General features: G+C 34.0%; 1 protein-coding gene across 1 annotated transcript; it reads right to left on the reverse strand.

Moving 5' to 3' along the window:
* Window positions 1-1193: 1193 nt before the first annotated feature.
* On the reverse strand, window positions 1194-3429 carry LOC123318351. The gene is made up of 2 exons (XM_044904961.1): window positions 3217-3429; window positions 1194-1736 (listed from the first exon to the last, which is right to left on the reverse strand). The coding sequence occupies exons 1-2, from the start codon at window positions 3427-3429 to the stop codon at window positions 1194-1196; spliced, it is 756 nt and encodes a 251-aa protein (XP_044760896.1).
* Between the last annotated feature and the right edge of the window lie 11112 nt (window positions 3430-14541).

Here is a 14541-nt window from a genome sequence, read left to right on the forward strand (position 1 = left end):
AAAAATTTCATATACTTCAATGCAAATGGCACTCAAATTAATATTTTAACTAGTCCTAGCGTCTTGAAAACACGCTTGACACACAGATGGCGCTCAATTCGCTTTAGTCGCCTCGTTTCCCATCTTTCTACTATATAATCTTTGTTTGATATATAATGATAATAATTATGTATTTATTGGTACCTTAAGACATTTACAATGGGACAAGTTGAATGAAAAATAGAGAAATCAAGTGTTCAATATATTGGAAATTTCTACCCAAAGTTTTCGAGCATCTTTCATAGTAAATTTTTTCGAAAACTTTCCTGATAATAGGTCAGGGTGCTTCTTCATGTAATCTAATAAAAGTTTTTTCTGCTCGGCAGAGGCGCTAGCACCCCTGTTCTTCGAACTGATATTATCCATCTCGAATATTTCGTGTGAATGGAGTATAGGTGATTTTCATCCATTGTGATTGTTTAGAACATAATCATTTTCAGTTCATTCTTTCTCTGTGCAATATTTTTTGTAACAATTGAAAAAATGATATAAAACTATGTATTCTACTCATTTATTTAACAGCTGATATAGAATTAAAACAATAAAATCACAGATTTACATTCTTCGAGATATCTCCTCTAGGGCACATGCTATCCTTTCCTTAGCTGCAGCCGGTTTTTCTTTTGCAACTGCAATTCTTTCAAGAATTGTAATATTTTTTTATAGTAAGCCACCTTCAACCTATTTTCTTCTTCCAGAGATGTTTCACAACGCTCAGAAGCTTCTGAGTCGTGGATAACGTACCTTTCTCCAAGATTTCCAATCTTTATTGGCACCTTCACAAGTGTTCAATATATTGGAAATTTCTACCCAAAGTTTTCGAGCATCTTTCATCGTGAATTTTTTCGAAAACTTTGCTGATAATAGGTCAGGGTGCTTCTTCATGTATTCTAATGAAAGTTTTTTCTGCTCGTCAAAGGCGCTATATAGCACCTCTATCCTTCGAACTGATATTATCCATATCGAATATTTCGTGTGAATAGAGTATAGGTGATTTTCATTCATTGTAATTGTTTAGAACATAATCATTCTTTCAGTTCATTCTTTCTCTGTGCAATATTTTTTGTTACAATTGAAAAAATGATATAAATTTATGTATTCTTTACTTATTTATTTAACAGCTGATATAGAATTTAAACAATAAAATCACAGATTTACATTCTTCGAGATATCTCCTCTAGGGCACATGCTATCCTTTCCTTAGCTGCAGCTGATTTTTCTTTCGCAACAGCAATTCTTTCAAGAATTGCAATTTTTTTCTTATAGTAATCCTCCTTCAACCTATTTTCTTCTTCCAGAGATGTTTCACAACGCTCAGAAGCTTCTGAGGCGTGGATAAATTGAGTTTGTGCTTTGGTTCTGCTTTTGATATTGCTAAATGTAGCCAATGGTGGATGTATGGCAGTTTCACTGATATTCTGCTGCACAGAAATTGGAACATTCTCTGCGATTCTTTCTACAACCTCTGATTGAGCAGTTGATGTCTGTGGATCTTTATTATCTTCGAATTGATCATATGAATTTGGTTCACAAATGCTTGTGTCGCCTTCTACTGGAACATTGGTAATCACTTCAAGTACTTCTCTCTCGAAATCCCCACTTGGTCCAGCTAAGAGGGTTCCCCTACTAGTCCCTCTACCATAAGACCTCTTCCGGGCACATTTAGTTTTTGTTCGTGACCGAATATCATGCCAAGTCTGTAACAATAAATAATTTATAACGAAGAAATTCAATTCAAGCTAATGAGTTTATGAGATCGCCTTGGATCAGATTCATTATAGTAACCTGCTCGACAATAAAATACAAATATTTTCCGAACTTTTTTATTGATAACTAGTCTACTAGTTTCGCTTATCCGGCATCTTCAGGAATTATAGAAAATTGGTCTACAAACAGGAATTGCTAACAATAAGGAAAGCAGTGAACCCATTGGTAATCCCTTCCTTAGCTTGCAATGTTTTCTTCGAAATCGACAGAGGTTCTGCTCCAGCGATACATAAAGCAGTTTTGTTATATCTCTTCTTATATTGCCATCAATACACAAACAGAAAAATAAAACGGACACTGCCTTTCATTCATATATAAGAAGACTTCTAAGCTCATTGAATGCTGCCTTGTTTTATAACAAAAAGCAGATCATCGACTACATAGCAGAAGAAAATAGATATAATCCTCTATGATAGATGAAATGATCTACAAGAAATTGATTCTACAGCATATCACAACACCGTATGCCAATAAGAAAAGAGAATGAAGGGCTCAAGACTCAGATATTGGCTCTTTTTCTATGATGATATATCCTATATAATAGCAAAAATATTTAGGAAAAATGATATCAAGATAGCGTTCAAAGTATCAAACTGCCAAATTGCCTGTTACGTCCGTTGATAAACACATAAACATTAACATTCACTTATTGTTATTAAATTTGCAAACTCCTCAATTTCACTACCCTAGTGGTTGCATGTAGCATTATATCGAGATGTTCCGATGAAGTGAGCATAACCACTACTATGCGACTAATCTCTGTTGATGTTTTTCAAATATTGAATCTGTGATCTTTACAGAACATGAAAAAATTTACATATTATGAATAAATTCCCAAAAACTCTACCCAACGACTTCTCAGAGAAAAACTTTCTGAAATATTCTATTTATCAACAGGTGGTCTCGAGGTTATCTCATAACCTGAAACATGCGCTACAAAACGTGTTGCGACTGTTCGTGTTTCGCGCTGTGACTGAGTTGTGTTAACTGAATTAACAAATGAAATCTTTGTGGATGAATTTCGAGTTTTATTCATTCAATAGAGTTGTTCTATTATTAAATTTCATTGCAGTTAAGTGTAACTTGGTTTATAGGCAAATTGATATTATTGAAAATAATGTCAATGGACTTTTTATTGAATGAAAATTCATTTCGGCCTTTTATCTCAAAAACAGATGACAGAAATTCCTGTTTGTAGACCACTATTATATTATTTCATAATATTGTAGATTTGACCAGTAAGTAATGTTTTGTAGTATGTTTGTGATAGCGTCGATTGTATCCAACTTTCTAGAAGCTCCTGAAGAAACCTGGAAGGCGAAACCAGTGGAGCAGCTATAAACAAAAAATTCAGTATTTATGTTTTCATTTTACTTCTCATTAGATATCGAGTATTAAAATTAAACGTACCTTTCTCCAAGATTTCCAATCTTTATTGGCCCCATCACAAGTGTTCAATATATTGGAAATTTCTACCCAAAGTTTTCGAGCATCTTTCATCGTGAATTTTTTCGAAAACTTTGCTGATAATAGGTCAGGGTGCTTCTTCATGTAATCTAATAAAAGTTTTTTCTGCTCGGCTGAAGCGCTAGCACCTCTATTCTTCGAACTGATGTTCTCCATCTCGAATATTTCGAATTAGAATACGATACGCACACAACACACAATCTCAGAAAGGAAAGAAATTAAACATAACCACAATCCATGCATTAACACTAACCTGATCAACGTGAAACACCAATTGCAACATTCGAACGATGCTTCGTCACGTATTGCGATGTTGCCACATTCATCTAAACCGACCCCTAGTAGCGTTCGCAGAGCTTTGCGACGGTTGTCAATGCGAATACGCACAGTTGCGCATGATGTCGAGAATAGCCGCCGCTCTCCGTATTTGCTGTACCGTTTTCACTCATTTCTAGGATCCTATTAATCTAAAGCCTCACATACATGTTACATCCCGCTTCTCTTTCTGCACCGCTTGATTTCTCTGTACCTCTGTACGACTTCTTGGGTTAATCCTTGTTACAATTTATATAGTTTATTGGTTTGATGCGATCGTTCTTTTTTCGATTCGTTAAAACTCTGATTATTGTTCGAAATTATGTTGTAACTCATTAAATTTTTTAAATTCTAGATATATATTACAGATTCGTCACTTTTGTCTTATAATTCTTCTTCAATTATTTTCAGTTTGAGTTATAATGTTGTTTCCTGTAGTGTGGATGTTCAAATGTTTATGCGTAGGTATTATCAGTATTTTTTTTCAAAAAGATATTTCTTTTTCATAGATCAAGATTGGTTTCATACGGTTTGATTAATTCAATTCGTTTTCTGAGATCACCAGGAGAAGTTATATAAAACAGAGTAATGTTATCGTCGATATTACAATTCGAAGATATAAATAGATTTTGATGGATTTCGCCGTAGAGTCAATTTAAAATACGATTGAATTAGCATATTCTTTTTATTGCTTTTACAACTTTTGTTGTAAATAATCTGGCATTTTTCCTTCAACTGGATTAGATCAACCACGAGGTGAAAACACAGCCAGAATATACTTCACGTCAAAAATGTAACCTTCAAAATTTAAAGTTGGGACAATAGAAAGAAAGAAATGAGGAGCAAGCAGAGAATATACTGAATACTTAAACAATAAAAATGACGGACTTATTTCGATCGTGAATTTGTTCACTGAGTTTTTACTGCTGTTTTCAAAATTTATGATTTGCTGGAATTATTGAAGTTTGGATTTTCCAAATCTTCCGAGTGTTGGGACCTCGCTTTCAATGGTGTCTTCAACTCGTGGTTGATCCAATCCAGTTGGAGGAAAAAAATGCCACACTACTGTAGATCTTCGGCCACAGAAGTTGTAAAAGCAATAAAAAGACTATCCGAATTCAATCGTATTTTGAATGGCCTCTGCAACAAAATTTCTCCAGATCTCAGTAGATCTGGAGAAATTTTGTTGCAGAGGCCATTCTCAGTAGAACATGAAGAATTGTAAAATCGTCGGTAAAATTACTTGGCTGCATAGAACGTTCGATCTTCTTGTAGCGATCTCAGAAAACGAATTGAATCGATAAAACGTATGAAATAAATCTTGATCTATGAATAAATCATCCTTTTTGAAAAAATATCGAATAATACCTATGCTTAAACATTTGAACGAGACTGAACCGAATGAGCATCAGTGACATCCACCAGCGTGACAACGAACTTCCACACTACAGGAAACAACATTATAGCTCAAATTGAAAATAACTACAAAAATGAAGAATTAAAATACCAAGTGACGAATGTGAGTTACAATATTATGTCAAACAATAATCAGAGTTTCAGCAAATCGTAAAGAAAAATGATCGCATCAAGCCAATTAGTTATATGAACTATAAAATTCATTTCCTATTAAAAAAAATCCCAATTTTTTTTTCCCAAGAAAGGTACAAAAAACACAACAGAAAATGACAAAATCATCAAGAAGACTAACAATGGAGTAATATTCACGCCAAGCAATAATCACTGTCTAATGCTTTATCAGGCTTGAGCTGAGATACGTGCCAAATACCTTTTGACCTATTCGTATCATCAACAAGTTTATATGTATTCACAACAAGTTTTCCCGATATTTTATATGGTCCACAAAACTTATCTCCTAATTTTTCAGAAAAATCCTTCGCATTAGAAGATAATGCATGCTTTCTGACCCAAACATAATCATTAAAATTGAATGAATGAGGTCTATATCGTAAATTATATTAGTGCTCAGATTTTTCTTAACCTCAAGTCAACTCATCTTTCACATATTTTCTCAGTTCTTTCAACCGTATCAGTTTTATTAATCTTCAAAATTAGAATTATCTTTACCGGTATCAGCAATACTTTTTCTCGTTCTAATAAACTTATATTCATTACCAATCATTTCACACTCAAAATCTTAATTAATTAATTGAATAAGGACTATTTTTGGTCCCTTTATGCTGCGCTGTCTGATTCGCATGGGCTAGTTGAGGCAAATATTTGTCCCATTTTGATGGGTTTCATTGACGTAACTGGCTATCATTGTTTTAATAAACTGAATTGAACTCTCTAACAAATTCGGCTCAGGATGATACAATGGATTGTAAAATATTTTTACATTTTACTCTTATATATAAGCCTCGAAAATTAGCTGCTTCCTTTATCGCAATCGCAAAATTTCAGCAAATAAATACCTGCTCCACCAATATTCTTACGATAGAACTAGTTGTGGGTTTTCTGAGTGGAAATAACATTGTGAATTCACTAAAAGAATCGCAAACAACAAGTGCATGTTAGTAACCTTTGGTCCTTCGGGGCACTCTCCAATTAGGTCAATTATTGCTTTACAGGGCGAGTCTTTGACACGTACGAATATTTTAACAGTAGATTTTTGAGGTCAAAAGAAACACTTTTTTCCTATTCTATTTCTTCCGATTCAGCCCTGATAACCTATAGCCATTTTGAGTTTTCATAATGAGCTGTGAAACCCCTGAAAAAATTACACATCTGTGGATCTTTTAAAGAGAGTTGTCTTCAGCCAATATACCCAATTTTTCGAATTTCACAGATACTTTTTAAGTTCTGGAACATAAAATTACTTGGGAATGGCGCATTATATGAGAAACTATAAAGAATACTTTTATTTTACAAAACGTTCAAATTCATTCATTCATTCATTGCTGTATCCCGTTACCGGGAATGAATCTACAAAAAGAAGAAGGAAAAAAAAAAAAAAAGTTCAAATATTCATCAGATAGCGTCCAACTCAGTTTCAAGAGTTGGTTTCTTTGAATTCTCGATATTTTCATGGAACCTTATGGTCATAATGAGAAAACTGGAAAAAGTGGGTGATATCTCGTGTTCGAGAAAGATTCATCAAATAAATGAAAAACCATATTCCGAAATTCATTTCATTCGATAAAACCCTTTGTGAGAAACTAAAAATAACATTTTTCATGGTTTTTCAACAGCCTGTATCTTTTGAACCGATTCGGAAGAATTGGTAAGGAAGAAAAGTATTTCTTTTGACCTCAAGAATTTAATGCTAAAATATTTGTCAAAGACTCACCCTGTATATTGTCAACACCTATCAATATTTGGTTTACCACCCATTTCACCTGCGTGTTTTCTAAGAACACAGGAAGATTAAATACTGGATAAAATACATGTCGAGTGGCTCTTAACCACTGGTCTTCTTGTCTATCAAAATTTGTTGAACGCGACATTTGATTTACTGATTTCGCTTGCTACGTTGATGAGACATTTGAGAATAGGCCTAGTCGGACCATGTCGAATAATTTTTTCTTACGATCAGAATCTACTGATCGACTGAGTACCCATTTTCATTTTTTATTCAGATATTTATTCATCCATAACTATACTTTCACGGCGCTGTTTTTTGCAAAACGAAAGATGAATTACAAAAAGAATCCATTAGACTGCCTATGCGAAATGTTCTATTGAATTATCCATCTTTGAGTTCTTTCCAGGAATATAAACATTAATTATGTCAGTTGTAATTAGAGTTCTCCTAAAATTTCCAGTTTCAAGGGTGATTCAATATTGGTGCTGCATTCAATTATATCTGTCGTCTGGAAATTTAAAATCATATAGAATTTCTCCCAATTTATTCCTCCTTGAAGTTGTCGGAACTCATTTCGCATAATTTTCATGATATCGGTAAAGCGTTTTCGTACTTATATCTTCTTCGAAAAAAGAAGCCATTCAGGCTCATGAATGCCTCATTTTTCAGTGAAATTGATTTTCTTTTAGGCATTAATTGAGAGATTTAAAATGTTTGAAGAAGTATTTTATTTCTCTAAGAAATCATTTAGATTTATACACTTCGGCAATGGGCTATTTTCCTAAATTGAAAAAAAAATTCCATGAAATCCCTATATCTTGAATACATCGGAAAATTCCCTTTTTTAAACATAGTGTTTTCTGTCTGTATTCAGTTACGGAAGTGTTCTCGTACAAACATTTTACGCGACTTTCACAATCCGACAACACCCATTGCATATAATTATCTGAAAGTTTTCTGGTCACAGATTTGATAATTATTATAATGTGTAGTGATCACACCTGGCAAGGATAACAAACAATCAATCCTTTGGTATTTTTTATGAAAAAATCGAGAAAAAAACAATTTGAAATTCTTCATATTAGGCCATTGATACCGAACACCCTGTATAAGAGAGGTTGATCATTTAGGAATGATGACTAGGAAAATTCTTGAGTTAAAAGAAATCCTGATCAAATTCATGTTTCTATCGCTTCTGAAAATCGGTAAAGGGCTTTTACCGAACTACTGTTACGTGGAAATTCTGCAGTTTTTTCTGAATTAGATCTGTACCTTTGAAAAAATATCCCTAATATTTCGCATCATGGTAGAGGTATTGAAGAGCATTGAAAATATGCAAAAATATAAGGCGTTTTCCATTTCGGAAAATTCCCTTTTTTAAACATAGTGTTTTCTGTCTGCATTCGGTGACGGAAGTGTTCTCGTAAAAACATTCTACGCCACTTTCACAATCCGACAACGCCCATTACCTATAATTATCTGAAAGTTTTCTGGTCACCATAGATTTGATAATAATTATAATGTGTAGTGATCACACCTGGCAAGGACAACAAACAATTTGAAATTCTTCATATTCGGACATTGATACCGGACACCCTGTATAAGAGAGGTTGATCATTTAGGAACGATGACTAGGCAAAATCTTAAGTGAAAAGAAATCCTGATCATCATGTTTCTATCGCTTCTGGAAATCGGTAAAAGGCTTTTACCGAACTACTGTTTCGTCTAAATTTTGCAGTTTTTTCTGAATAAGATTTTGCATCGTGGTAGAGGTATCGAAGAGCATTGAAAATATGCAAAAATATAAGGGGTGTTTCATTTAAAAACCCACCCATTTGTTGAATAATTTCATTTGGGAACACCCTGAATATAAGGAAATTAATTTCCTGAGATGCGGAATTGAAAGTACAAAGGGAATGTTTTTCAACTAAATTTCTAAAACGTCTGGTTTTTCAGCTATGGAAGCCACTATTGCAGGACCCTGTATATAGTCCATTCAAGTATAATTAAAGTCCTTCCGAACATACCTGAAGCCACAACAGTTCAGCAATGACCCCTCGTCAATCGGCTCTGCCACACTCTGTAAATGAGAGAAAATTTATTTAGATTGAAAGAAGAATACTCCTCCTACAGACGTATAAAACGGCAAAGTCTCAAAGTTACTTGAACCACTACTGTTCAACATATTCTGGGCGTCAACGAAAATTTGACCCTCTCAGAACTCAGAAACAAAGAATTTTCGTAGATTTCAAACTATTGTTCTATTCTATTTCTATTTTGAGGGGGATGAATTTCCGAGTTCTGTACTAGGGAGCAAGAATTCCTCTGATGGTAATCGAGTAGCGGATTTCACCAAATCGAATCAATCTCAGTAGCCAGAAGGGCCAAGCTATATTATTTCGAAAGATAAATATTAGAAACAGAAGCAGCCTGAGAGTTGGTGAATATAGAAACTGAGTATCGCTATTAATTCCAGGAATATGGCTTCTTTGTTTTATTGTAGGACATAACTTACTCTGTCTAAAAAATTTCATGGATGAATAAAGTAAAAATTACATGTTCATTAAATTGCTTTCAAGTCCAACAAAATATAAAATATAGATATCGTCTAATTCATATATTTTTATACGAGACAGGAGGGAGTTTTTGGATGTAACTACACCCCAGAAGAGTTTTCATCACTTAATCTAGGTGTGCTAGAATCAATCACTTTGCCCCCGCTAGTTTAGGTCAGTCCCGTAAGACTATATAACCCAACAGATCCAACTTGGGCTCTGGATGCGCAAACTATAAGAGTAAAAATTTTTATGTATAGTATTTTTTCTTTTCAACTCGCTTCTGAGTATTATCGAAAAGTACTCGAGAGCCATCCAGTATGAACGAGATCCGGTTCAATCCCCCACCCCAGATCGAAACCTAGCCAAAGATAATATCATATGTCCCATATTTCCTTTAATTTAATAAAGTACGCTGGCTTATTGCAGGAAACATGCGTGTAAGAATTGAAAAATCATTGCATTCATTGGTTCCTTGTTAAGGCGTGATAATTCCTTGGTTTTTTTACTGCTGGCATCATTTTTGCCGTGAACTGAACGTGCTCCCAACTTCTCAATTCTTACACGCATGTTGCCTGCAATAAGCAGGCTAGCGTACTGAATCAGAGAAATTAGAGATATTTCTAGAGAAAATATGGGACATGTGCCATTGTCTTCGTCTGGGTTTCGATTTAGGGGGATTGAACCAGATCTCGTTTCATACTGAATGGCGCTCGAGTACTACTCGATAATACCCAGAAGCGACTACCAGTATTCAATTAGGATCCATCAAGTCCAAGCGTTTTTCCATCGAAGAAGGAGTTGTGTTGCTCTGACGAGGTTAAATGATACCGAAACCATGGTCAGCATATGATTTTCTTTCATTGAACGTTCTTTATTTAGTGGCCCTGACGATGGCAAATTGGCTAGTTCCATTCAAATCGTAACACCTGTTGATATGCATATCGACGGGTGGTGTACATCTAAATTGATTCTTCTTCTTATTATTATTAATAATAATTTTCCAAACAGGCAGGTGTCTAAGCCATTGAGGAAATAAAACATGTAAATGAGGAGATTGATGATAGCATTGCATTAGTATGTTTATTGACACTCAAATCCAAAAATAGAGGTAGTTGATTGAAAGCTGATATGTTCAGGGTGGGCAAAATTGGTGATACCCGAATTACAACTTTTTCAACCGAGCGAGATAGAGGAAAATGCACGGCACATTACGGTCGTCTTTTTTCGAGAAACTAATTATGCCATCAACTCTATCTATTACTCTATCTTCTTTCGTTTTCGAGTTAGATATAGATCAAAATTAAAATTTCTACTTTGGTCATTATCTCCGTTTCTGTTCAAGCGTGGATGTTGAAATGAAAACATTATACAGACACTTTTTTGATAGCAATCCACTGGCGTACTATGATTTTTTCCATCAGGTATATTTGCCTAGCTATAACATAAAGATATATTCTTTCTTATGAAATCCGTAATTTAAAATGAATTAAAAAGACTGAGGGCGATGTGATGTATTTCTGAAACGGTATAAAAATGGTGATTCTTTCTAAGTAATTTCAAACTACTGTTCTCATAAGAAAAACACAACTTTATGTTATAGCTCAACAAATAAACCTGTTGAAAAAAAATCATAGTACGCCACTGGATTGCTATAAAAAAGTGTCTCTATAATGTCTTCATTTCAACATCCTAGCACAAAAAGAAACGGGGAAAATAACCAAATTTGAAATCGCCCAAATTTAAATTTTGGCTTATAACTCAAAAACAAAAGAAGATAGAGGAATGCAGTTGATGGCATTATTTGTTTCTCAAAAAATTAGACATGAATGGTTCATTCACTTTCCTCTATCTCACTGGGTTGAAAAGTTTCAGTTCAGGTATCACCACTTTTGCCCACCCTGTACAAGAGAAGCTAACCAAATCCTCGATGTCGATCACTTACAGTCTTCTGAAATGAACAGAAAAGTACTGAAAGCAAAGTTGCTAACCTGATATCGAACGTTTTGCTGTTGGAACTAAAATAGGTGTTTCATAAATTTTGCTCTACACTCCTCCCTCCTAAAGATCAAACTCTTTTTATGACAAATCCGCAAGCCTCACTGATTAAGTCGATGAAAAACGGTGACTAGTAATAAACAAAGAGATTCCATAAACGAGTTTTCTTCAAATCTTCAAATGTGAATTTACGATACATATTCAAGAATGTCGTTTTGAAAAACATACATACGTGATTGGGAATTGAGTTGAAAAAAAAACACTACACACTTTAATGTTGAATCATGTACCTGTATACTGAGCTGAATTATATTCAATGTTTCTCTCAATTTTCATATTTTCAATTTAGAATTTGTCTATGCATTGTAATATGCAGATATTAATGTGATTTTTATTCATTTGTTGCACTGATGTATTGCCCCATTGCATGTTCCAACACATTTTATTTATAAGTGTTATTAATTAATAAATCTTATAATTCATTTTAGAGCCCTGAAGAAGATTTTAGAATAAAATCGAAACATGTCGGCAATGGTCTGAGAAGTGGTTTTTATTTCAACAACCTGACCTTCAACCCTGTTAAACGAATTGGTTACTACACACTAAGTTTTGTACTTTTATAATTTGCGTTGGTTTTTTGTAATGGGTCTCGTATCAATCAATGACATTATTTAGACAGAGTAAATAATGTATTTCGATGAAAAGAAGACGCCATATGCCTGAAATAGAAATACTCTTTTTCTTGTGACAACAAAAACAATCAAAAATACTGGAACAGTTATTGTAATGATTAACCAAATATGAACGATAAGGAAATATATGTATAAGTAATAGCTCAGAAATAGTGAGAGGGCACTGACACTAAGGTAACGTACTGTTTAAAATTCCAATTCATATGGAAGTCATCTTAGTAGTAGGAAATCGATATTTCAATCTTCAGAATAGCCAGCTTGCTTCCACGAAAGCCGTCGTTTTACATATTGACTTCATCCATATTGTTTACGCCCTCGTGACTAAGGAACTTTGCGTGTAAGAGAGAATGGATTTTTCGAATAGAAAAGTTTAATGCCCCGACTGAAAATGTCGGAATAGGAATAGGTCATTTTATGATGGAGAAAAGAATGAATCTGCGAATTTGCAGTATATTATATAAAGCAACTGTAGCATATATGAAATACGGTTTTGTTTTCAAGGAATATGTATAAAAAGGTAAAGTAGTCCCAATGAAAATGCATGGAATCGTTGAAAAGCAAATATTTTGTGATAATACAAACAATGAAAGGAATCGAAGAATTTTCAAAATATCTTTTTCAAAAGATTTTATTGAAAAAGACTACAGTTATAGTTATTGAATAATCACTAACAATTATACCAGAGCTGTTCGAATTCATAGTGTTACTATTCCTACAGTAATCACATATGTACAGGGTGGGCAAAATTGGTGATCCTGAACAACTTTTCAACCCAAGGAGAAAGAGAAAAATGAATATACCATTCATGTCGTCTTTTTTCGAGGAACTGCATTCCTCTATCTTCTTTTGTTTTCGAGATATAGGCTAAAATTTGAATTTGGGCGAGTTCAACTTTGGTCATTATCTCCTTTTTCGAGAAACTAATAAGCCATTAACTGCATTCCTCTATCTTTTTTTGTTTTTGAGTTATAGACCAAAATTCAGATTTGGGCGATTTCAAGTTTGGTCATTATCTGTTTGTGCTAGGATGTTGAAATGAAAATATTATGAAAACACTTTTTTGATATTCATAAAATCAAAGTTAGATCCTCAAAAAAAGATCCCCTAATGAATTGAGTAAACTCAATGAATATATTATACGATGTAGTAACTGATTTTCATCAAAGAGTGAATTCTTACCGAACAGAATTCATGTCTCTTTCCGGTATGGGTAGCAGACTAAATGGAATCATGTTTTTAGTAGCCACTGGCTTCGTATAACGTGCATAAAAAAACATTTCTCTTATTAATCCGAAAAATTTGAGACGATCGGCAAAATTTCTACTTTCTCAAACAATATTCTATTAAAATTCAATGAAAGTAGTGTTTTTTAAATCATCCAATCAAACATGAACACTTGTATTAGTTTCATTATTATAGGTACCTTTCAGTTAGGCATACAAGTCAGGGAAAAGGTTTCTCAGCTGAATAATTCCAGAGTCTCGTAATACTAAGAACGTAAGCATCACGTTAGAGAGACAAGAGGGTAAAATCCAAAGATTTAGAGGGTTTGGAAATCGCTATCTCTGAGCGAACCATTGCATGTCTAATTATACTAGGAATGCCAGGCGAAAGACGAAAAACCGGAGCCTAAGCTCCAGCTAGTACTCGAAATCGGAAATAAGAAAACAAAGCTTCAGAAATTCGAGATTTTTGCATCGCGAATGTAAACAAATCCAACAACTTTACCTCCGGCCTGTCGTTTCTTATAGTTTCAGGAGGAGTTTTATAGTTATCGATAACCTGCGCAATTTTCCTTATAAAACCAACCAGGAAACGCTTTCAAATGGCAAAAAATGTATTCCTCCATATCCCTTAGCATGATTCGTCATCCACCCCCGAGCCCTAAATATCGGGACGAGTTCTCAATTTCATTTCATTTCATTTCGTTCGATTAGAATTAAAATTAGACTCATAATCGCAAATCATCCAAGAGAGATCAGCTGACATTGACGTTACAAATCTTCTCTAAGTTCACTGTAAGCCTCTGACCTTGATTTCAATTTGAATACTCCAGTTAGACTTTGAAAGAATAATATATTCTTTATTATGCATAAAAAAGTGTCCTTTTTTATATTTATCGACCGACCCAGCGATTTGTACTTACCTTCTCTATATTTGCTTTGAAATTTGAATATTCTGGAAACTATCATCACTCCTTCTGGACATTTATAACTAGAGTTTATTGCCTGTTTATGTCTTAGAACATAGATACATGAAATGACCATTCAGTGCTACAATATTCGATGTTTCTCTGTCTAGCGCGACACTAAGGCAGTGGCGTTAAATAGAAAAATTAACATATTTCCTATTTATTCGTACTGAAAATTGATGTGACACTGATGTC

This window comes from Coccinella septempunctata, chromosome 8 (genome assembly GCF_907165205.1).
Source record: "Coccinella septempunctata chromosome 8, icCocSept1.1, whole genome shotgun sequence".
NCBI classification, from domain to species: domain Eukaryota; kingdom Metazoa; phylum Arthropoda; class Insecta; order Coleoptera; family Coccinellidae; genus Coccinella; species Coccinella septempunctata.